Here is a 26,528-nt window from a genome sequence, read left to right as displayed (position 1 = left end):
TGTGAGTTTGTCAACTATGATGGATGCAGCTCCTCTGAGCAATTCATAGATCTAAAACAACCCTGGGAGACTTGTTAAGGACAATATCATCGATATTCAGAGGGGAAAAACAAAGCCAAGTGGGCATCTAGGTGGCACAGAGCACTAGCTCTGGAGTCAGGAGGACCTGAGTTCAAATTTGACCACAGACACTTAACAATTTCCTAGCTGTGTGACCCTAGGCAAGACTCTTAATCCTGTTGCCTTACCAAAAAAACCAAAGCAAAAACAAAAACCAAAGCCAAAAACCCTACAGAAATTGAATAGATATTATGTTCACTTTTCTAATACTTATATTTTTCCTTCTTATTTCATCAATTTATTTCCTCATACACAAAATGACTAATATGTAAAAGTGTTCAAAACAAATGCACATGTGCATGTACAACTTTTAACAGAACAGAGAGGGGGAGGAAGGGAGGGTGTTGGAAAAATGAGCAACTCATAAATATGCAAGTGGATGAATGTTGAAAAATCTTCATAACACGTAGTTGGAAAAATAAAATAAATCAATAAAAAGATATGGGGGGTTAATCAATATAATGGTAGTAAACAATATAATATGGTGGACAAGAAAACTGATGGGCTTTTAGCTTATAAGAGAAGCCCAGTGTCCATGAAGGTGGCAATGATAGTCCTTTGCTCTGATCTAACTGCAACTAGAGAATTGTATTCAGTTTTAGATGAGTAGTTAATTTTTTTCAAAGTCAATTTTTATTATGATTATATAGAATCAATATAATTATTGTTTCAGTCACAACTGGGTGGTTCAGTAGATAGAACATCAGGAAGATCTGCTTCTGGCTGAAAATGAAGGCTAAGGCATAAAATCTGTCCTTAGACACTTCCTAATTGGGGGACTCTGGCTAAGTCACATAAACTGCTTCCTTTAGTTTCCTCATCTGTCAAATGAGTTGAAGGAAATGGCAAATTACTCTAGAACCTTTACCAAGAACATCCCAAGTAGGCTCATGAAGAATTTGACACAACTGACATCCCTGAATAACATTTGTTTCAATCTCTCATTTCCTTCAAATGATCATTTTTTCATCATTTTAAAAAATTTTGAGCTCTAAGTCTCCCCAAGTCCCTCTCTCAGAGAATTTCTCCATTGACCATATCCAAAGATTTATGCCTTAGCCCTCATTTTCAGCCAGAAGCAAGCACCATATTTCATCTCTAGTCCTCTAGAATCATAGTTGGTTATCTCATTGATTGAATGGTATTTTAGCAATGACATTAAAAAATTGGAGGGATGATGGCAACTGGAATAATGACTGGACTGGACTAGAAACTGTGGCATAGGATTGATGGAAGGAACAAGGAGTGCTTAGCATGGAGAAGAGGAAAGGAAAACATGACAACTTTCTCAAAAGTGTGTGAAAGACTGCCAAGTGAAAGATGTGCTTGGCCTGCAGGCTAAGCTCTAGGAGGTGGGAGTTGAGGCAAATTAAGACTTCATATAAGGAAGATCTCTCACTTTTAGAGTAATCCCCAAATGAAATTGGTTGCCTTGGGAGACAATGACTTTTCCATCCTTGGGGTAATCCTAAGTCAAGGCTGGATGACCACCTGTCAAATATATGGGAGAAGGATTCACATTCAGGTACCATTTGGACAAGATGGTGTTGGAGGCTCCAACGCTGACATTCTGCAACTTAGTGTCGAGCTAAAAAGGCCTCTTAGAGATCATCAGATTCAAAACTGTCATTTAAAAAAATAAGATGTTTTATTGGTATCTGCTGTCTCTCCATGATTACTCACTCATCACTCCCCACTAACCAGTCCCTTGTGAAAAATAGAGAGGCAAACACACCGAATATAAATACTGACAGGAAATCTGACAAGAAATACAAAACAATTCATTGTGTTAGCTATCCCTTCAAATAATCAAATAGCTATTTCTAAAGAATTCCGTGTGGAGTCTTACATATACATATATATATATATATATATATATGTGTATGTATATGTAGTAGGTATTTCATAAATGCTTTTTGCCTTTTTTCCCTTCCAACTTTGAGGCATATGAACATTTATAAGCATTAGTGCCTGTCTGCCCCTCCAACACCGATGACTTCCTTCATGTTTTAATCCCTGCCAATCAGTTGGACATGAGGTATTTTACTTTGCATAACTCTTACCATTAATGTTTTGGAGCATTTTCCCATGTAGTCATTCATAGTTTGCAATTATTTCTCTTCCCAATCCATCCTTCACACAGCTGTCCAAGTGGTATTCTTAAAGTACAATTCTGACCATGTCATAGTCCATTTCAATAAAATCCAAGGTTTCCTTTTGCCTCTAGTATCTGATATATATATATATATATATATATATATATATATATATATATATGTGTGTGTGTGTGTGTGTGTGTGTGTGTGTGTGTGTGTGTGTATGTGTGTGTATACCCTTCTAGTTGTCACTTAAAACCCTTCATAGTCAAACTCCAACTATAGAAAAAGCTTTGCTCTAGCATTAGAGAATCTCAATTCAAAACCTTTTGTCGATGTTTATTATGCGTGACCTTGGGCAAGCTGTCTTACATCCATTGATCTCACTTTTCATCTCTATAAAATTAGGCAATTGAACTTGATAGCCTCTAAGATACCTCCATAGAATTCTGTACTTCTATTGTGTTTTCCCCAATAGAATGTAAGCTCCCTAAGGACAGGGACTCCATTAGTTTTAGTCTTTTATTTTCAGATCTTAGCCCAGAGTCTAGACTATAAACAATCCCTTAATAAATGTTTTTTGATTGATGGCCAGTTGCTAGTTTTCTTCCATTTTTCCCATTGCAGGTCTCAGTGAATTCTTTCCCAACAATGATTCAAGCTCCCCCAAGGGATGGCCGTTCCAGAGGGTCCAAAATGTCCCCTGGAAATATCACCTCCTCCAAGACAAAGCCCTGCTTTACACCTGATCATCAGTGGCTATTACTATGTAGGGAACAGATTCATTTGTTGCCTGGGTTAATCCAAAAACTTGTCATTAGGAAAGCATCCTGCAACATTAATACTGCCTCATTTGTTTTTATGGCTTTGGCAATATGAAACTGGTTCCAAAACATTAAAGTATGTTTCCCACAATTGACAGCAAGATCTCGGGCAGGGAACAAGGGAAGGGGGGTGCCCTGCAGAGGAGGAAAGTAGGTTGCAGGAAAGAAGATGCTTAGTCCTTGTGGTTTCAGCAAAGGAAGGGGGCGGAGGACCACTTGAGCTCCCCATTAATCCAAAAGGCCAGGGTGTTTATTGGTTCTTGGCCAATGCTCTTCTCTCTGTAGCTCTCACCTCCCAAAGGCCAAATGCTTGCTCTTGAAGGTCGTCAAGGAAAACAGTCCGAGCCTTGGTGCATTAATGGATTTTTCATTACTCCTAACACGTAGACTGTGCTTTCTCCAGGATTCAACCTAGAGAGAATGTGAGAGCTGCCAAGAGAAACTCCATCAAGGTTCAGTCCCACTCAGCAAGGACTAATGAGTCCTAGAAGCTGTGGGGGTGGAAGGAGGTAGAGAGGAGGGGAAGGAATATGTAGTATATGGAACCCCCACATCCCAGAATCCTGCAGAATTGAAATCTTTCCTACCTCCCTTAACCTTCCCCTGCTAAAAACTTGATGAAAAAAGATGATTACTATCCATAAAGCTTCCAATCAAGTAAATATATAAAATGAGGAAGAAAAGAAAGCATAAATCCTTGCTATATGAGAGGTAGGATATTGCAGTGGAAAGAACACTAGCTCTCATGTCAACAAGACCTATCTCCATTTCCATCCTCTACTTCCTGTGAGGCAGTAGGAAAGTCAAACTTCTCTGCCCTAGTCTCACTTTTCTCATCTGCAAAATGAGGTAATTGGACTAGGTTTAGACTCATAACATTTGAAAATGCTATCTGAACAGAGTAGAAATGAACAATTAATATTGTTTGATTATTTTAGAAATTATAGTTTAACCCAGAAGCAAAATTTGCTTCATTTTTGAGTCTGTTTATAATTCTGCCGCCTTTGGAAAACAGGCATTTATAAAAGTACCCTGTATCATCTCTGTATCATCAATATTTTCTTAATTAAACTATAATACCGAGGGCTGAATACAATGCCCCAAGAGAGAAGTTATTGATTTACCTTTCCATGTACACAGACAAGTAAATATGAGGTCATTTGAAGAGGGAAAAGTCAAGACCAACTGGGAGCACCTGAAAAGGTCTCATATAGAGGGTGGCATCTCAGACAAACCCTGAATGAAGACAGGAATTCTCATCAGTGGAAGACAAGGAAGGAGGTCATTCTAGGCTTGGAACAAAAGCAGGTGGGTGGGAGACTCGAAGTCAAGCTCAAGGGACAGAATATAGGCCAGGCCAGACAGTGTGAAGGAGATGAAAATAAAATTTCTGGAAACTGGGATCCAGTGGGATCCAGATTGCAGAGTATTTTAAATGCCAAATTGGTAAATTCTTTTGCTTTTTGTGATCCTAAAAGTGATAGGGAGTTGCTGAAGGCTTTTTAATATACAGAAACACAAATAAGTCCAAGTTTCTGATCAGGAAAATACAAGGGACTTAATAAGAGGTTATTGCAATAATCCAGACTAGAGGTGATGAGGTCATTGGCTATGAGTGGCTATGAGAGTGCAGAGAAGAGAAAGAATTAGAGAGAAATAGAAGTGATGAGACTTCATATTGATTGCCTATGAGGGATTTGTTAAGGGAGAGGAAGTTACAAACCTAAATCACTACAAAAATGGTGGTATCCTTGACAGGAATACAGATGTTTGGGGAGAGGTTGGGTGCGTGTGTTTGTGTGTGTGTGTGTGTGTGTGTGTGTGTGTGTGTGTGTGTGTGTGTGTGTGTGTGTGTGGCGGGGAGAATAGAATTAGTTTCATATTGAACAGGTTGAGCTTTTGACTCCCAGGTGGAGATGCTGGCAGGGTGAAGCTACCCTTCTTGTGCTGGAGGTAAGGTTAACAGAAGGTGACTGAGATCATTCAGCACAAATTAGTGGGAAATTATGCTCATTACTTCCGGCCAGAACTCTTGAAACCCCCAAGAGAAATAAATCACCCAGGCCCAGATCATTGATAAGAATAGCTCTAGTAATCTCAATATTCCCTCGATTTCTCATCTAGCTCCCTAGTCAGACATAGACCAAGACTCATTTTGAGCAAGAGAAAAATAGGGTCTTATCACTGCTTCTTTACAACGGGACTCAAACAAAGACATTTCAAAAGACAGAAACCTTCAGAAGGATGGAGAGGAGATTATTATATTTAAGAGTCTCAGATACCCTCCCTTTCCCCCACTGGCATGGGGATATTTTAGGAATAGTAATTTAGGCTTTTCATGTAGATTTTTCAGTAGGTTAGGAGTTTGGACTGTGACAGGAAATCATCCTCAATTCTTCATAATTTTGTACATATATCACCTTGTTTTGTATATATTCATTGGAAAATTTATAAAATTTATATAGTATAAAAATATACATGTAAATATGAATATATACACACACATCTATCTATTCATCCATCTGTCTGTCTCTCTATCTCTAGCTATCATCTATCTATCCATCTATCTGTCTGATTGTCCATTCGTCTATCAATTTATCTATCTGTCTGTCTCTCTGATTGTCCATCTGTCTGTCTGTCTATCAATTTATCTATCATCTTTTCCCATCTATATCTAGCCATCAGTTCATCTCTCTCTCTCTCTCTCTCTCTCTCTCTCTCTCTCTCTCCCCCTCCCTCCCCTTCCTTCCCTGCTCCCTCCTTTATGTCTTATGAACCAGATATTAAGATTACAGTGATAAAAACTAATACAGTTATTACTTGAGTGACTAGAGTCCAAAAACCTAGGAGGTGAGAGCTCTCATTTCTTCTCCTTGGTTCAGAAGATCTAGAAAATATCCTTCAGCTTTCAAGTGGGCACCCCATTTTTAGGGAGAGCATTGATAAGCAGGAGTGCATGCATAGAAGAGTGACCAGGAAAATGAATCAACTGGAAATTCTGTCATATGTGTTTCTCTTTTTTTTAGTTTTTGGGTTTTTTTTTTTGCAAGGAAATGGGGTTAAGTGGCTTGCCCAAGGCCACACAGCCAGGTCATTATTAAGTGTCTGAGGCCGGATTTGAACTCAGGCACTCCTAAGTCCAGGGCCGGTGCTCTATCCACTGCACCACCTAGGTGCCCCCAATATGTGGTTTTCTTAAAGAGGATACTTAGCCTATAGAAAAGAAAAACATTGAGGAGGGGGAGGGAAGTGGTGATGGGATTTGCCTTCAGATTTTAACTATTTTTCAGGGGTAGTCATGTAGAAAACAATCAGCTTGGTTCAACTTGACCCCAAAGGGTAGAACTAGAAACAACTGGTAAATATTGCAGGATAGCTACAATATTAGGTTGTGGGAGGGGAATTTCATCACATTTCCAGGTTTCCTAAGGGAAGATGGGCTAATTGGGGAATTAGTGAGTGTCCCTCCCTTGGACTAGCAGGTGGGTGAGCCTTTGGTAGGGATATAGTGGAGGGGGAGGGGCTGCTTGCTCCAGGATGGGTACCACTACATGACCAGCTCTGACATTCTGGGAACCTTTAAATTTCAGTTGAAGACAATCCCTTTAAGCAGATTTCTTCAAGTCCTATCTGCCAAGAACCCCACAGTTTTCCAATGAATAAGTTAATTCCTTAGCCTTAGAAATACAGAGTCAGTGTTCTGGAGCTGACTTTCCCCCCCCATTAATTTTTAATCTCCACTAAGTATCACAGTTTGTGAATAGGGGGGTATTTTCTCTATTTCATTTGCTAGTATCTTTTAGGTCTTTTTCAGCTAATTCCTCAAAGATTGCTCTGAAGCAATGTCATTCACACACACACACACACACACACACACACAAATTCTATATAATTATATGAAGGCCTCTTATCTTGTACAACAGATGTGTTTCTACAAAGTTATACATGTACCTCACTTCATTAAAGTGAACCCTAATTCTGATGCATGCTTGGCCATGGGCTTTGTAAAGGAGCAATGAGATAACTCCTTTTGTAATGTGGACAATCACAATCTAATTGGTTGGTCTCCTAAGCTGGAATTTTGGTATATTGGATTTTCTTATAATGGGACACATAGACTGTATTTTGTGTTTGCGTGTGTGTGTGTGTGTTGCAAATTGACAGACAGCCTGAAAATTAATCGCAGCTTTGGCATCCTTTAAAGAAACATCTTTTCAACTTGGAATTAGGTAGAGTAACAAAAATTGATGCAAAGCTTGAAATAGATCCCAAAGAGGGTCAATGACAAAAGACCCTATATTTATGAAAACATTTATAGAAGCCTTTTTTTTAGTAAGAACAGAGAACTGGAAAAAAAGTTGATTCTCTTTATTTGGGGAATAGTTGAGTAATTTTAGCAGATGAATATCACAGAATATTGTTGTATTGTAGCAAATTATGAATATTATGATAAAAGAGAAGCCCAGGAAAATTATGTCCACTGATATAACCTGAACAGAAACAGGAAACAATATACAGTATGACTACAATAATGGAGATAGAAGGATAGCAAGAAAACAACTGAATGTGAAAGTAGTGAAATTATATTGGTCAAAATTGTCCTTGAAGAAGGGATATGAGAAGAAATCTCCAAGTCACTCCACTCATGCACAGAGTAAAGGATTATGACTTGAGGCAGCTAGGTGGCACAGTGGAGAGAGCACCGGCCCTGGAATCAGGAGTACCTGAGTTCAAATCTGAGCACAGACACTTAATAATTACCTAGCTGTGTGGCCAAGGGCAAACCACTTAATCCCATTACCTTGCAAAAACAAAAAAGAACTATAACTTTAGGACATGGAATGGTTGATTCTGTTAGTTAGGTTTACTGAGCTGTTATCCCCTTTTTATTATTTTTTAGAAGGCTTTCTAGGGTGGAAAAGGCAAAGGCATTCTTGGAGAAATATAACTGATGTAAATATGAAATATATTAATGCAAATGCAATTAAAAACAAAATTTTGTGAATATATTTGCTTTTACATAGTAAGAAGGTTTTTTACATTAGTAAAATTGAATTTAATTGAACCACGTAGTTTGGGGGTGACTATTTCATTTATTGTCAGGTTATTTGAAGTTGGTAATCAGTGTCTGCAAGAGTGCTAAGATCTCTCCTTTGGAGAGCACTCCTTACTGGGGAGCTACTCAAGGAGGAGGGGAGCTTGTTCATAGCAAAGAGGGTGACAAGTTGGTGACTGAAACCTAATTATAGGATCCTAGCCTTAGAGGAGGAAGGATGCCTTGAAGACATTGGGTCCACCATCCTCATTTTACAGATGACAAAATGGAGATCTAGAGGGAAGATCTAAAAGTTTCACAGAAGACCCCAGTCTAGGATAGAAACCTAAGAGATCATCTGGTCTAATTCAGAACTGAATTAGAATCCTTCACCATCATACCTGACAGGTGATCATGTGACAGTGGGAAAGTGACTCTTAAAGCCTTCAAGTTAGTCTCCTAGGGTTACATATTATAAAAAACTCCAAGGCAAGATCTGAACCCGGATCTTCCTGACTTCCAAATCTGATGTACCCCGTGAGAACATACTCTGAGGTTTTAGGAAGCCACATGAAATATTCTTTGTCTTTAACAAGGAAAAACTGCTTCCTACAGATATCTGTCCATTGCCAAAATGGAGCTCACAGTGGTGTATCATCCATTTGTTTTCCTGCCTGAGTTAATGTGCATGATTGGAAAACTGAAGCCAAGTCACAGCTTCGACCCAAATGGCTTTTGGAACTATCTTGAAGATGTTAAATTTGAGCCATGTGAAGGATGGAGTCAGATTAGATCTCCAGAGTCCAGGCTCCTTTCTTCTGCCCCCAGGGCCTGCCTCCTTAGAATGGTTAGCTGGGTCCTGACTCATTACCTCTTCAAGATGGAAGCATTTATTTTTTTCAGTTTATTCAGAGCACAGCTTAGGGTTATCTGAGTGAATTCTGCCTGTATTCTGATTAATCCATTTTTGTCTTCAAGAGGATAGAGGGATAGAGAGAAGAGAAAGGAAGGCCAGCAAATAAGTGTTCTGATGATCCTCCAAGGAGGATCCTAAGATCATAGACCTAAAGCTGGGACTTCTGAGACCATCTAAACTAACCTTCTGTTTTACAGATAAGGAAACTGAGACCCAGGGGAGGTGAGAGCACTTTTCCAAGATCACATGGGTCAATGATCCAAAGGTTAATATGGAAAGAAGTCAAAAGGACCTCAGAGACTTCATTGGTGAAGGAGAATCTCCTGCACAGTCTCCAAAGACTGAGAGAACAAGAAGTTCCCAACCTCCCATGGCAGCCCATGATACCTTGGGGAAGTTTCTCATTGCTAGAAGTTTCTTTTTACCATCTGCCTCTTTGCGTGTTTTAATGTCTGCCCCTGATTGTTCCCTCTGGAGCATGTAGCAGGACAAGTCTTGGATTTCCTCCATAGGGCAACCACTTGAATACTGGAAGACCTCAGAGAGACAGACCTCTGTCCTGTCTCCTCCTGAGCCAAGCCTTCTCTTCTCTAGGTACTACATTTCCAGTTCCTCCAAGTGATTCTCATATTGGTTGGACTCAAAGTCCATTCATGCTCATGAAGATAGGATATAAATGAGACAAAGAATGTAAAAGAAATGAGCATACGTGTCACCTACTATTTAGCAACACTAAGGTAAGAGCATCTACAATTAATATCTCATTTGGGGGTGGCTAGGTGGCGCAGTGGATAAAGCACTGGCCCTGGAGTCAGGAGTGCCTGGTTTCAAATCCGGTCACAGACATTTAATAATTACCTAGCTGTGTGGCCTTGGGCAAGCCACTTTAACCCCATTTGCCTTGCAAAAACCTAAAAAAAATCTCATTTGCTGTGAGGCAGGTGTTTTACAGATGATGAAACTAAGACAAAGATTCCATGACTTGCCCAGTATCACATAGCTAAGATATTTTACTGGTTAGATTTGAACTCATTTCTTCTCCATTCTGGGCCTAGCACTCTAACCACCTAACTGCCAACCTTGGAATTACCCTTTGGGAAGTCAATAATGGCCATGCAGCCTGAAGAAAAACTGTGATTCCTGTGACATTGAACAGTTCATCACTCCTATCTTCACTACAGAGACTTGACAAAGGCCATCCTCTATCATCTTCACTAGACTGCAGGGGAGGGGGAAGCTAGACTATTGGCTCAGTAGAGGTAATCTAGGGGAAGGGAAGGCTTGGTTATTTGGAAAAAAGCTATACCCATGGAGAGGACATGATCAATAACAATTTAATAATGACAACCCATCTGGAGATTGTTTTATTTTTGGAGGCAAATGGGACTAAATGACTTGTCCAGGTCACAGAGCTCATAAACATCAAGTGTCTGAGGCAGGATTTGAACTCATGTCATTCTGACTCTGAGACCAACATTGTATCAACTCCTTGATTAAAGGTCCCAGTCTCCAATTGCTGGCCTACCCTTTAGCAAGAAGTAATAACCATTTCACCATTTCCAGGTAAGCCTGAAGAGATCCAAGAGGAGACAGAAGAGGCAGGTTAGATTTAGAGTTTGTGTCTCTAGTCCAAGGAGAAAGGAGGGGAGGGCTGCCTATCAGAACAACCTGGATCAGTGTCATCCCAGTGCGCCTCCCCTCTCCATGGATTTCTTTTTTCCAGAAGTATACATCAAAGCCTTTACCTTTAATTTCAATGTTCCCAACCCTCTGCTTCCTTTTAGACAGGATTCTAGAAGCCTTAAATGTTCAAAAAAAAAGCCAGGAGGGTTTTTACTGTCATCCTGCTTTCCGAAGCTGCCAAAGTAGAGATAAAGCTAGTCTTTATCCGTCTGATGCAGCTAATCCCAAAACAGATTTTTTTCCTTTAAAATGTCAGTCAAAAGAGTGTCAGTCTTCTAAATTTCTCAGAGATTAGATATTGAACTTTAGCACTTGTCTGTCTAGTCCTTGGGTTGATATCAATTTAACAAGGATGGGGGGGGGGGTTAGGATTTAAATCTCCTTAAGGACAGGGACTATCTTTTGCCTCATTTTTTTTTAATTTCCCAAGGTTTAGTACTTTGATTGGCAAAAAGTAGGGGCTTAATAGATGTTTATTAATTGGTTATAACACTTAGAACTCAATTCAATAAATAAGCATTTATTATTTTTCAAATATTATTTTGAGAATAAAAGCAAAACAGTTTTGCCTTCATGGAGCTTCTATTCTAACTGGAAGGTCTTTTGACTCCTTTGTTTTTTGTCGCAGGTGAAGATACCAAGGCTCAGAAAAATTAAAGAACTCTCTGAGGGGACACAGACCAGAACAGTCCCTAGGCTTAGGAGAATCAGTTAATCAATAAACATTTATGTAAATATGTATATATATTCATATATACAAACATTATTAATCAATAAACTATTTGGCAGGAACTGGGGATACAAAGACACCCGTCAAATTGATAAGAACCTTGAATTGTGTAAGGGTGACTCAGAGACTACAAATGAGGGTGGCTTGCCCTCATCTTGAGGTTGAAAGACATCTAATCTAATCTCTCCTCCAATCTTCAAGGTGAAGGGCAAAGAACATATACAATACATATAAAATACACACGTACACAAATAAAATGTTTATAAACATTGCACCTAATATATGATGCTCTTCTTGTTGTTCAATTATTTCCACTCATGTTTAACTCTTTTTTTTAGGTTTTTGCAAGGCAAACAGGGTTAAGTGGCTTGCCCAAGGCCACACAGCTAGGTAATTATTAAGTGTTTGAGACCAGATTTGAACCCAGGTGCTCCTGACTCCAGGGCCAGTGCTTTATCCACTACGCCACTTAGCCACCCCCATGTTTAACTCTTCATGTCCCCATTTGGGGTTTTCTTGGCAAAGACACTGCAGTGATTTGTCATTCCCTTCTCCAGCTCATTTTACAGATGAGGAAACTGAGGCAACCAGGATTAAGTGACTTGCCCAGAGTCACCCAGCTAGTAATTGTCTGAGGCTGGATTTGAACTCATATGCACATACATAAAGAACATATATGGGGCAGCTAAGTGGTGCCAGTGATAGAGAAACAGTCCTGGGGTCAGGAGGACCTGAGTCCAAATCTACTAGTAATACTGGGCAAGTCACTTAATCCAGATGGCATTGTCAAAAAAAAGAGCACATACTATACATACACATATGCATATCCCTTTATTAGAATTATATATTCCCAAAGGATTTTTTTCCCTTTCTTAATAAATAAATGAAACCCATTAACAAAGGAAATCCATCACTTCAGAAACATAGAACCCCAAGTGATTTTAGCTAAAACTGGTCCAATTTAATGAGGTTGGTTGGCTTGTTCTATTTGAAATCCATAGGAAAGACTATTGCAATAGGGGAAGGGGAAAGGGAATAAGCATTATATACTACCCACTATGTGTTCAGTGTTTCACAAATATTATCTCATTTGATGCTTGACCATCACAACAACTCTGGGAAGTAGTTACAGTTATTAGCACCATTTGATAGCTGAGGAAATTGAGGCAAACAGAAGTTAAGTGATTTTCCCAGAGTCCCATAGTTAGAATGCAACTAAGGCTAGATTTGAACTCAGATCCTCCTGACTCCAGGTCCAATGCCACCTAGATGTTTCATCAGCTGATCTCCCTGTCTCCATTCTCATTTCTTTTCAATCCATCCTTTGTCCTGTCACCCAAGAGATGTTTGTAAATCAAACATCTGACCCAGAAAATTTTCAATGGCTCCCTATTGCCTCTAAGCTAAAATATGAAATTTTAGTCTGCTTTTTAAAACTTTCTGCTATCTCCCCTTTGCCTTTTTTCTAGTTTCATAGCATCCACCTTCAGGTCCCATCCATTCTCATCAACTGGCAGACCAGTTGGCCCTCATACATGTCTCTCTATCTCCTTTTTTCTGTATCTGGAATACTTTCTCTTCTTTTCTCTGCTCCCTGAAATCCTTAGCTTCCTTCCAGGTAAAGATCCAACACCACTGTACAAGAAACCTTCTCTGATTTCATCATCATACTGGTCTCAGTTTGACTGAGGCAATGCCCATTCAGTGATGAAGACTAAGTAAGACGGAAATGAGGCAGAGAATGATTTCTTTAACCTAGTTTGAAAAATCAGCCTGAGAGGAGGAAAAACCTCAGTGTTTCTGTCCCAATAAGTTAGTATATCTATGACAGAAAGGGAACACAGACACCACAAATTAAAAACCCCTCATTTTACAGATGAAGAAACTGAAGCTCAGCGAACTTGACTTGCCCAAGGTCAGAAGAGAGTAAATGTTGGAGGCATGATTTGAACCCGCATCCTCTGACTAGAAAATGCTGGAACCAGAGCTTGATAACTACACATTCCCAGGACAACGCCCCCCCTCCCGCCCCCAGGACAACTTTCAAGCCCCTTCTCTGGGGAGAAGGAGCCATAATCCATGGTTCAATGAGTCCCAGACAGTCAAATGAAATCCTGGTACAGGGTGTCTCACCAACCCTGCATGGGGACAGAGGCTTTTCTCAGTCAAGGTAAGCAACAAACTTTTACACGCCAACAAATTAATTCTTGTTTACCAAAGCTGTCTTCTCCCCATCAGCTAAAGCTGTATCCGCAAATTGCATGCCAGTGCTTGCCTCTGAGATGCACTGAGATAATGAGGCAGCTGCCATGTCCTTAATAGGGTCTGATGAAGAGTAGCAGTAGATTTCCAAAGGATCGAGGAAGCAGAGATGGAGCTTTTAGACAGCTGTGTGTGTCTGAGTGAGCAACAGGCTGGGGGTGGGGTTGCAGGTGACAGTGGCAATAGGGGAGCTCATCTCCCCCCAAAACATACATAGATAGCATCACCTAAATTCCTCTCATTGCCTTTTGAGTCCCCCTGTAGAACTGGGGAGGGCCATCTTTTTTCTCTTTTTCCATTTAAATTTTCCATTGTAAAATGTTTTGAATGTACATGATATAATTTGGGTATCACAACTGTCCTGTACTGGCAGCTGTAATTCATGTTATAATCTAGGTGTGATAGTCATAAAACAAAATAAAAAAAAATCTTGGATTTTTTGGGATATTTTGCAATCTGTTGAATTCAATGAATGCAATTCCATTGATCATAAGAATCATAGTTTTCCATATGATCATAGGGATCATAGTTTTTTTTTTTTCCAAGGGGGCACCCCTTGGAAAGATTGCAGAGGCAGTGGGGTAGAGAGAAATGAGTCCTCACTTTGGAATTTGGGTTCAAATCCTTCATCTATCACTTATAACCTTTGTGATTTTGATCAGCATTCTTTTTTTCCTGGGTTTGCTTCCTCATTTGTAAAGGAGGGAATTGGTCTGGATGACCTCCAAGGTCCGTTTCACCTCAAGAATTACAACTGGGACTCAGAGGTCATCTACCTCACTCCTGATATTTTATAGATGGGGAAACCAAGATCTATGAAAGTAAAGTGATTTGTCTAAGGTCTAAGCATCAATATGGTGCTGATACCTAAATCAGGAAGAGTCAAAACAAAGAAAGAAAATGATAGCCCATTTTCTCTAATGAATATGGATGCAAAAATCTTAAATAAAATCTTACAGGGCAGCTAGGTGGCACAGTAGATAGAGCACTGGCCCTGGAGTCAGGAGTACCTGAGTTCAAATCCAGCCTCAGACACTTAATAATTACCTAGCTGTGTGGCCTTGGGCAAGCCTCTTAACCCCATTGCCTTGCAAAAAAAGAAAACAAAAAAAAATTCTTAGCAAAGAGATTACAGCAAGTCATCACTAGGATAATACACTATGACCAAGCAAAATATATTCCAAGAGTGCAGGGTTATTCAATAAATATTAGAAAAATGGTATAATTTATAATATCAATAATAAACCTAACAGAAAACATATGATCATATCAATAGATACTGAAAAAGCCTTTGACAAAATACAGCACCCATTCCTACTAAAACCACTAGAGAATATAGGAATAAATGGATTGTTCCTTAGAATGATAAGAATGATCCACCTGAAACCATCAACAAGCATTATATGCAATAGGGATAAGCTAGAGTCACACTCAGTATGATCAGGGGTGAAACAAGGATGCCCACTATCACCACTACTATTCAATATTGTATTAGAAATGTTAGCTTCAGCAATAAGAGAAGAAAAAGAAATTGAAGGAATTAAAATTGGGAAGGAAGAGACAAACCTCTCACTCTTTGCAGATGCCATGATGGTATACCTAGAGAATCCTAAAAAGATCATCTAAAAAACTACTGGAAACAATTAGCAACTTCAGCAAAATCACAAGATATAAAATAAACACACATAAATCCTCAGCATTTCTATATATGACTAGCAAGATACAGCAGCAAGAGCTAGAAAAAGAAATCCCATTTAAAATAACTTCAAACAATATAAAATACTTGGGAATCTATCTGCCAAGGAAGACTCAGAAACTCTATGAAAACAACTATAAAACATTTTTCACACAAATCAGATTTAAATAATTTGGCAAATATCAACTGCTCATGGATAGGCCGAGCTAATATAATAAAAATGACAATTCTACCTAAATTAAACTACTTATTTAGTGCCATGCCAATCAAACTTCCAAAAAATTATTTTAATAAGCTAGAAGAAATTGTAACTAAATTCATGGGGAGAAACAAAAAGTCAAGAATATCGTGGAATTTAATGAAAAAAAAGTAAAAATAAGGTGGCTTAGTCTTACCAGATCTAAAATTGTATTATAAAACATCAGTCATCAAAATTGTGTGGTACTGGCTAAGAAATAGAGTGGTGGATCAATGGAATAGGCTAGGTACAATAGCAGGAAATGATTATAGCAATCTGCTCTTTGATAAACCCCAAAAGTCCACCTTTTGGAATAGGAACTCTCTCTTCAGTAAAAACTATTGGTAAAATTGGAAGATAGTATGGCAGAAACTTGGATTAAACCAACATCTCACAGCCTTTACCAAGATAAAATCAAAATGGATGCAGGATTTATAAATAAAGGACAAAATTATAAGCAAACTAGGAGACCATGGAATAGTTTACCTCTCAGATCTATGGAAAGGGGGGTAGTTTATGACCAAAGAAGAGATAGAGAACATTGTTATGTTCCTTTTGTACTAGCTGCTCAGGAAGTGTTAGGTTCCTGCCAGCTAGTGTGTCCTTACCCAACCAAACTTTGAAGGGGCAGGAGACAAGGATGACAAGTTCTCCAAGATCTCCTAGATCGCCTAGATCTCCAAGTACTCCCTTGATTTACCAGAATACAAGTGCTTAAATACCCTCCCCAGTCCCTCATCCACTCCCACTCCCATGGCATGTAGTAAAATAATGTTCTTGTGCTCAAGGGCACCAGGTGATGAAGGCTTATAATACTCCCACACACAATAGTCCCTAACAGAACATCATAAAAAAACGCAAAGTGGATAATTTTGATTACAATAAATTAAAAAGGTTTTGCAAAAATAAAACAACTGTAACCAAGATCAAAAGAAATGCAATAAATTGAGAAACAATTTTTACAACTAGTGTTTCTAACAAAGTACTCATTTCTAAAATATATAGAGAACTGAGTCAAATTAATATAAAAAAAGCTATTCCTCAATTGACAAATGGTCAAAGGATATGCAAAAGTAATTTGCAGATGAAACCAAAGCTATCTATAGTCATATGAAAAATTGATTTAAATCATTACTGATTAGAAAAATACAAATTAAAGTATCTCTGATGTACCATATCACACCTCTCATATTGGCCAATGTGACCAGAAAGGACAATGATCAGTGTTGGAAGGGATGTGGGAAATCTGGGACACTAATACATTTTTGGTGGAACTGTGAACTGATTTAAAATTTCTGGAGAGCAATTTGAAATTATGCCCAAAGGGCAATAAAATGTACATTCCCTTTGATTCAGCAGTATCACTACTGGATAGTAGTGTCTGTATCCTGATGAGGTCATGAAAAAGGATAAAACCATCACACAAAAATATTTATAGCAGTTGTCTGTTCTGGCAATGAATTAGAAATTGAGGGGGTATCCATTAATTGGGGAGTAGCTAAAGAAATTGTGGTATATGGATGTTTATGGGACACTACTCTTCTATTAGAAATTAGAAGGGATGGGATTTAAGAGAAGCTTGGAAAGACTTGCATGAACTGATGCTGAGTGAGATGAACAGAACCAGAAGAACATTGTACACTCTAACGGCAACATGGGGGTGATGATCAACTTTAATGGACTTGCTCATTCCATCAGTGCAATAATCGGGACAATTTTAGGGTATCTGTGACAGAGAATACCATCTGTATCCAGAGAAAGAACTTTGAAGCTTAAACAAAAAACAAATATTATAACATTCATTTGTTTTAAAAAATTGTCTTATGTACTATATAATTTTCCTATCTTTAATATTTTCTTTCTTCTTCAAGGATATATTTTGTTCTCTCAACACATTCAATTTTGATCAATGTATGACATGTAAACAATGTAATGATTATCAGATTGCCTTGTGGGGGGAGGGGGAAGAGGGGAAGGGGGGGAAAGTGTAAAATTCAAAACCATACAAAAATGATAGGTAGAAACTACTATTCTATATAACTGGAAAACAAATAAAATATTTTAAAAAATAATATAGGTGTGGTAGTCATAAAACAAAACAAAAAGCCACCTTGGATTTTTGGGGGGCGTTTTGAGATCTATTGAATTCAATGAATGCAATTCCATTCATAGATTTTGTTCCAAGGAGACACCTGTTGAAAAGATTGCAAAGGCAATGGGTACAGAAAAATGATCCCTGACTTTAGAGTCTGGTTCAAATCCTTCATCTGTTACTTATAACTTTTGTCACTTTGACTAAGTAATTTCTCTTGCCTGGGTGTGTTTCCTCATTTGTAAAGCTGGATGACCTCTAAGGTATGCCTCACTTCAAGATAGGATCATAGATTTAGAGCTAGGACTCAGGGGTCATCTACTTCAATCTTCATATTTTATAAATGGGAAAACAGATCTGTGAAGGTAAAGTGATTTGCCTAAAATCAGATAAGTAGTGTGCATCAGAAGCGAAATTTGAGCCCAGATTCTCCAACACCAGAACCAATGTTCTTTTCACTATTTCCCTCTAAGTGGGTATCCTTTTGGAAAGAGTACTTCATTTGAGATGAGATCTGGTTTCAATTCTTGGTTCTTCCATTTACTTCCTGGATGTCCTTAAGCACATACTTCTCTGGGTCTATTTCCTCATCTAAAATGGGGATTATTATAGTTCCTAGCTCTCAGGGTTTTGTGAATATCAAATTTAATAATATGGCTCCTGGCACACAGAAGGAGCTTAATAAATGCTTATTCCCTTCCCTACCCTTCCATTTACTCTTTGGAGATCCTAAACAAGATGGCACCAGCCCTTACTGTACCTGTGATAGGCTGTGTAGTTGTTTGGTGTCCAACAGGTACAAGAGGAACCCCAGATCCTTGGGGTCTTTCTCAGCCAGGGGCTGCAAGTTGTGAATGGCAGTTACAGCGTCTCTCTTCTTCAGCTGAAGGAAACCCAGACGGGCCTGAGCAGATTCAGAACCAGGAGAGGAGTCAAGGACTTCTCGTACATGCTCAAGAGCCTTCTCATAACAGCCTGTTTGAGGGGAATTGGAGAAACAAAGTTGAGAAAGACTGCTGTAATATGAATGGAAAACTCAGGAGCAAGAAGATAGGTCAACTGCAAATTTTGAGTCAGAACTCTTGGGTTCAAATCCTCACACCATTGCTAGCTGACCACCAGCAAATCACTTAATGTCTAATAGCCTCAGATTCTTCATCTGTAGAATGGGTTGGATTAGACAACTTCTCAGAGGCCTTGCAGCTCTAAATCTAGGTTTCCATCATATGATAACAATTACCATGGAGCAATATTTTACCTACTACTTTTTATTTTTTTCTATTTAGTATTTTATTTGCCCTAGTTATAGGTAAAAACAATTTTTAACTCTCATTTTTAATACTTTGAGCTCCGAATCCTCTCCCTTCCTCCCCCCATGCCTTCACTGAGAAAGCAACAATAAGGTACGGGTTATAAATATAGAATCATGCAAAACATTGTCATAAAAGTCAATGTATACTACTTGAAAGCACTCTAAGGCTTGCAAATCTCTTTACAGGTTAACTCATTGATTCTGTGTATGTTATCCGAATGGATCACAGACATGATCTCATCTGATCCTTAACACAACTCCTTGAGATAAGTCATTACCATTTTTCTAAGGAAAATGAAACACAAAGGGTTCCACAATTTGCCCAGAGTTATGTAGCTAAATGTTTGATATTTGAACCCAGATCTTGACACGATGCAAGGAATCACCCCAACCCCAACACAATTTCTATAGAGTATATATTCAAAAACAACATCAAAAGAATGTGTCCTTCACTTTCAACCTTCACATTATACTCTACCTCTACTTTTCTTATGCACTTATCGCTTTCTGTTTTTGTCTGAAGTAGTTATCTTACCTCTCCTGCCAGGCTCCTTCTTCCTGAGGGCTGGCAACATTTTTTTTCTCTTCCTATTATTATGCAGTGTAATGTGTTTTGAATATACATGATTTCATTTGAGTCTCACAACATCCTTTGAAAGGCCCCATTTTATATGTGTGGCATTTTAGGAAAAACAAACAAACCAAAAAAACCATAATTCTTTTTTTTAACTTAAAATTTTTTTTTAAATTTATTTTAGGCTATGGGGTTAAGTGACTTGCCCAAAGTCACATATCCAGGTAATTTTTAAGTGTCTCAGGTCACATTTGAACTCAGGTCTTCCTGACTCCAAGGCCAGTCTTCTATCCACTGTACTACCTAACTTCCCCCCAAACCATAATTCTTTAGACCTCTTTAAGATCTGCTGAAATCAATGCAAGACAATTCAGTGTCTACTATTTTCCCTGAGAAGCAGTGGGGAGACTAGAATGAACTTGAGATGAGGTTGAGAAGAGGGTGGATTCACATAGAAGAGGAGTCAGTCTTGTTCTGCTTGGCTCCCAGAGAGCGGGACTACTAGAAGCAACAGGAAGAGAGATGCAATGATGGACTTGAGGTCAAAACTTCCTAATAATGAGAGCTTCAATTCCAGAAGGGAACTGAGTGAGCTCTCCCTCCTTGAAGATCTTCAAGCAGATCCAGCATAGGGACCTGAACTTTTGATCCTCAGTCCAAGATCATTCCTCTCCCCTGGTTTTACCTTTCAAGTTTTGTCAAAGGGAGATGTCTCCTATTTAGATCCTACTTTGACCTTCCCTTCCCAAAGGCTATGGCTCCAGATCCCTTCAGGTCTTTGACTTTGAGGATGTCCATTTCTGCTTCCCACCCATTGCAGTTGACTCTGCTGGAATTTGTCGTTTGTCAGTTAGTCAATAAACATTTAGTAAACACCTGCTAGTGTCAAACACTACTCTTTTTTTTAAAAAAAAGATTTTATTTATTTTGAGTTTTACAGTTTTTCCTTCAATCTTCCTTCCTTCCCCCTATCCCCTACAGAAGACAATCTGTCAGGCATTACTTTGTTTCCATGTTGTACATTGATCCAAATTGAATGTGATGAGAGAGAAATCATATCCTTAAGGAAGAAACAAAAAGTATAAGAGATAACAAGATCAGACAACAAGATATCAGGTTTTTTTCCCTAAATTAAAGGTAATAGTCTTTGGTCTTTGTTCAAACCCTACATTTCTTTCTCTGGATACAGATGGTATTCTCCATCACAGACAGCCTTAAATTGTCCCTGATTGTTGCACTGATGGAATGAGTGAGTCTATCAAGATTGAGCATTGCTCCCATGTTGTGTTAGGGTGTACAATGTTCTGGTTCTGCTCATCTTGCTCAGCATCAGTTCATGCAAATCCTTCCATGCTTCCCGGAATTCCCATCCCTCCTGGTTTCTAATAGAACAATAGTGTTCCATGACATACATATACCACAGGTCAAACACTATTCTAAGTGATAAGGATACCAAGAGTGGCAAAAGACAGTTCCTTTCATCAAGGAGCTTGCAATCTAATGGATGGGGATAGCATGAAAATAAATACATACAAGCAAGCTATATTCAGAATAAATAGGAAATGATTAACAGGAACAAGGCACTCAAATGAAGAGGAATTAAAGAAGGTGATCCTGTAGAAGGTGGGATTTTTTTTGCTGTAATGGTAGTCTTTAACAATCTTATTTTTTTTTTTTGCATTTTACTCCCTCCCTCCCTTAGAAGGTGGAATTTTAGCTAGCACTTTAGCTGTCTGCAGCTGAACCCTAATAACCAATGGACTTATCTCTCCATCCTGTAGCTGACCTCTCCTTTAGGGGAAGTAGAAGCCCCCACCCCAAAAAAGAATGTCATTGCTTTGAGAGCAGAATTCTCTGGTTTGTCCATTTGAATTAGTGCTTAGTATGGCTTGGCAAACAGTAAGCACTTAATAAATGAGTTCCCAACACAACCCATTCCATTTAGAACACAGATAACAATCCCCTGGAAAAGTATCATTCCTACCTGTCAAAATCAAAATATCTGCCAGGAGGATGTGCCAACTGGACTTTGTGGCGTCTATCTTAATGAGAGCTTCTCCGATGGCCAACAGTTTCTTGGAGGGCTCTTCCCTCGGAAGGCTTCTGTCTGAAGCCAACTGGCTCAGCCCAGCTCTGCAGTGGGAGTAGAGGCCTTGAGTGATGAAGGCCTGGGCTTCTTGCTTCAGTGACAAGATCTCGGGGACCACTCCCTCCATGTCCAGGGTAAGAGCAGAAATGATGTTGTCCACAGCCTCCTGTGATGGCCATCAACAGAGAGGGGTTAGTCATGGGGTCAGGGAGTTCAAGTCTGGGCCACAAGTTCTCTTTCCCAGTAGGTTGTGGAAAATGACAGAATTTCTGCTTGGATTTGTTTTTTCAGTGTTTACACAATGCCTGGCAACAGCAAGCAATTAATAAATGACTGTTGACCTGACTTGATGTGTATATGAGGCAACTATGTGACTCTGTGCTGAGTCCTGAACTTGGAGACCTAAGCTTGAATTCTCCCTCATATTTAAATATGAATGGTCTGAGCTAAGTTATTTTATTTTCATGAAGCTTTAACTAAGAATATCATCTTCCTCTAAGGCTAATTGTAATAATCCAATGGGATGATACATATAAAATCCTATGGAAATCTATGTAAATGTTAGATATCTTTATTACCATATAATTATTTTTCAGGCTCAGCTAGGTGGCACAGTGAATAGAGCAATAGGCCTGAGCATAAAACTCCACTATATATGCCCCCCAAACCCCAAATGGAGTCATGAAGACTCAGACACAACTAAAAAATAACTGAACAACAAATTATATTAGTTATGACATTTTATTTTAAACAATATTATTTCTATCACTTTAACTCGTAGACCAGCTGGTCTAGCCCAGATCTAAATTGGAGTGGTTTGCCATTTCCTTCTTCAGCTCATTTTACAAATGAGGAAACTGAGACAAATAGAGTAGAGTGACTTGCCCGGAATCACACAGCTAATAAATGTCTGCCATCAGATTTGAATTCAGGAAGATTCATCTTCCTGAGCCAGAGGTCTATCCATTGAGCTACCCAGCTGACCTGCAGTTTTCCATGAATAAAGACCTAATCTGCTGCAGCTAACAAAAACAATACTACCAACAATAATGGTAATAGCTAAGGTTTATAAGGTAATTTAAGATTTGCACAGTGTTTTATACATGCCTGGCTTTGATCCATGCCAGGAAAATCTTTCCAGTATTTGGGGGGACAAAAGCAACTTGCTTTGGAGAAAGGAAGAGATAATCCTAACAAATGTGCAAATGACTAGGTTTCCTAAATATTCTATTTTTAATAATCCTTATTATTATTATTATTATTTCCCCTCTTCTCCTCCATCGAATTTCCAACTGCTAACTGAACCAGGAAACACAAGCAAACTGCACAAAGACCCTGCTTTTATCAAGAGAACCATCAGGGTGGGAAAACACTTCCGATTACCAGGACACAGTTGGTTTTCTGCTGATAAACATATCTGGTTCTGCCTGAAAAGGGAGACTAGAGGGGTAGCCCAAATACAAGGTCCTGAAGCTGGGGACCAGCTCTGTCCTGCTCAGAAACATCATATCACATCATTTCATATGTCACATCATATATCATACCACCTCATATGTCACATATACCATCATACCACATATCACATCACATCATTTATCTTTAGAGTTGGAAGGAAGCTTAGAAATCATTTAATCCAGAGGCTCTACACTTTTCTTGTGTCCTCTGATGAATCCTATGGATGACTTTTCAGACTCATGTTTCCATTATTAGAGTACAACCTCTGTTCTTTGTGGCCCCCATATCTGTGGATAATTGAGCATTGACCTTCCAATAGGCAAAACACATTTTTTTGCTTATCAGTTAGAATTTTCTAAAGTTCCACACACCATTTTATCTATTACTGAAACCAAAACATGAACTCTAAGTAATTTTTGGACATTTCCTAGAGGTGCTTTGGGGTGGGGGCAAAATAAAAAAAAATATGAATGGGAGAGGTGCCCTTGAAATAGGACAACCTGTTTCTAAGTCCCTTTTGATCCTATGATCTCTGAGGTTCTTTTCTGTTCTAAATCTATAATCAACCTATTCACTGAACAGTGTCTTTAAAATGAGGAGCTCCCCTAGTGTATTTAAGCATTTGTTCATAGCCCATTAACTGCTTGGTGGGGAGGAAATACAGACTCAAACAGCTCTGATAGCTGAATGTGAACCATTAGGAAAAGAGGACTCAGTTATAAAAATCTGGTTTATATTCAAATTTTTAGGACTTTTTAAAAAGAGGTTGAAGTCATCCATAAATTTAAATAGGTTCATTTTGATCCTTGGTCAGAGTGGGCTCAGCTTTAGGGTCCATCCTACTCATCCAAAGAACTTTAATTCTAATTATCCCAAGAATGAAGATGACAACTCTGAAGGTCCTTCCCCAGCTAGCCATCACACAAAGCTCCTTACTTCCCCAAAACTTGGATAATTGTACCTTTTGCTGATTCAGAACCAGATGCATGAATGCCCGGCCACACAGAGCCTGCACATTGGTAGGGTCGGTCCTGAGAATGGTGTTAAAGTCATAAATGGCTGTTTTCTTCTGACCTAGGTGGCCATAACATCGGGCCCTGGCCAGGAGAGATTCCCTGGCCTGGCTTCCTGGGGAAGAGAAGAGACAGAAAAGTTAGACCACTAGAAATTTATGGGATGTCCCTCATTTGAGAAATGGCTGAACAAACTTTGGCTTATGAATGCAATAGAACGGAATGCTATAGTACTATAAGAAATAATGAAGGGAATGTTTTCAGAGAAATTTGAGAAGATTAAATACCTAATCATGTGACCTTGGGCAAGTCACTTAACCCTATTGCCTGCAAAAAACAAATTCTATGAACCAATGCAAAATCAAGTGAGCAGAATCAGGAGAAAAATTTATACAAAACAACAAAATCAATTTAATCATTAGAAGAATGACCAATCATGATTCTAGAGGCCTGATGATGAAACAAGCTACCTATCTCTAGTGACTCAGCAGAGTAGAAAATAAATTTTTGAGACAGTTAACATGAAAATTTGTTATACTTACCTATGTGAATTTGTTATTTTCTTTTTTTTCAATATAGTTATGGTTAGAGGAAGAGAAATGTTAAAAATCATCGATCCTTCTTTTTGAATGTACCTCTTGCCCCACCAAAAAGACAGAGAACAAAAGGAAAGTCATAAGGAATGACAGACAGGAGAGCTTTGAAAATTACATGGGGAATTTATTAAATACTTAAAAATAAAATCAAACTCTACAGAATAGAGATTTCCTGTCTGTGTACAATGTTTTTCCTTCTGTTCCAAATGTTTAGCTTATTTAGTGTTTGTTCAGAATTTTAAAATGAGGGGGAAAAGTCAAGCCAGAGTTAGCAAAATGTCTACTAAGAGAATAATTGATTAATGGGTCTAGGGGAAGGGAACTCAACAAATCTTGGCTTGAAGTCTTTCAAGGAGACAGTCCATTCCCCTTTGGGAGAGCCCTAATGATTGGAAAGTTTGTTCTTCTTTGAGGGTCCTAGTTCTGCCCTCTGGGATACATCAGAGCAAAGCTAATCCCTATTTCCACATGACAGCCCATATAAGTGGGAAATATTTAACAGAGATAGATATAAATACAACAAAATAAAGCTAACACTTTAAAACTAAGTCAATATAAATCGATTTCACACATATATAGTTTAATGGCCCTTATTTCTATTTGAGTTTGATACCACTCTTCATAGTGGTCAACCCAGTTCTCTATTTTTCATACCATCTGACTCTATTTACAGAAATGACAATTCTTATTTGCCCATGCCCTCATTGATCGTTCAGTCATTTTTCAGTTGTCTGACTCTTGGTGACCCCATTTTAAATTTTCTTGGCAGAGACACTGGAGTAGTTTTACCATTTTCTTCTCCAGTTCATTTTACAGATGGCTGAGGCAAACAGGGCTAAGTGCTTTGCCCAGGGTCACACAGATAGTCTGAGACTGGATTTGAACTCTGGAAGCTGAGTATTCCCGACTAGACCTGACACTCTAGCCTCCATGTTACCTAGCTATTTAATCACCTATGATAATTTCTGAACCTTGGATCCTGTGGTTCTGAGACACATAGGACACACTTAGAGCAGACCATTTCTTGGTTTCATCTCTCCTCCTTAATACCCATGTCAAGTCCTTTTCCACAAATTTTCTAAACCCCAGAATTATTTTGTCTTATTATATATAGCTGAAAAATGTTCTGTCAGCAAATAGTATCTCCCTGTCTATGATGTGAGATCATAGGATTATGGCTAAAGGGCATGAAGGAACCTTAGAGTGATTAATCCAAGATCTTCATTTTAAAGATAAGGAAAGCTGATATACAGAAGAGGTTAAGCAAATTGGAAACCAGGGTCATACAGTTAATATGAATTTGAGGTACCATTTAAACCTAGATTCTTCCAGACTTCAACTCTTGTTTCCTGTGAGAAAAGAGAAATCAATCAGATGCTACCCTGAGTTAATTTAACTTATGAGGGGAATCCAAATGATTAGATGGTTGCTATGAGTCTGGATAACCACATGGTGCCTGGGGAGAAGGTAGAATGTGGAGGCGGGGGGAAGGGGAATCAAATGAACTATTTAAGAGCTAATCTGAGCTCTGTATGTGTTTTCCATATGCAAGGAATTTTAGTAACTTAATTTTTAAAAATTAATTTTTATTAAATCATTAACTTAAATAAATTATGCATATTTAAACAAATTATATAAATGTATACAATCATGAAAAGTACTTTTATTCACCAAACTAAAGAAACAAAAACCTAATTTTAAGCAATAATATACATAAAGCAGAATTTACATATCAAAATAAAAACTTAACTAATTAAAATATTAAGCTACCCACTTTTGGAAGGCATTAGCCTAGGT

The 26,528-nt window shown here is 38.6% G+C and overlaps 1 protein-coding gene and 1 long non-coding RNA gene across 2 annotated transcripts in view; one reads left to right on the top strand and one right to left on the bottom strand.

The window, feature by feature from the left end:
• TTC34 (tetratricopeptide repeat domain 34) overlaps positions 1–26,528 on the bottom strand; it is a 61,253-nt gene that overhangs the window by 1,806 nt on the left and 32,919 nt on the right. The window contains exons 6-8 of the mRNA XM_074192405.1: positions 24,084–24,250; positions 21,563–21,833; positions 18,453–18,667 (exon numbers count right to left, since the gene is read on the bottom strand). Coding sequence (XP_074048506.1) covers positions 18,453–18,667; positions 21,563–21,833; positions 24,084–24,250 — 653 coding nt within the window. The remainder of the gene's footprint in view (positions 1–18,452; positions 18,668–21,562; positions 21,834–24,083; positions 24,251–26,528) is intronic.
• LOC141491443 (uncharacterized) lies at positions 2,111–11,652 on the top strand. Its single transcript, XR_012469609.1, has 3 exons — positions 2,111–2,158; positions 9,586–9,728; positions 11,303–11,652. It is a non-coding gene; the product is annotated as an uncharacterized LOC141491443 (long non-coding RNA).

The sequence above is a fragment of the Macrotis lagotis genome, chromosome 1 (assembly GCF_037893015.1).
Source record: "Macrotis lagotis isolate mMagLag1 chromosome 1, bilby.v1.9.chrom.fasta, whole genome shotgun sequence".
NCBI classification, from domain to species: Eukaryota; Metazoa; Chordata; class Mammalia; order Peramelemorphia; family Peramelidae; genus Macrotis; species Macrotis lagotis.
The sequence above is the reverse complement of the archived record's forward strand: the minus strand, read 5'-3'. Positions and strand labels throughout refer to the sequence as shown.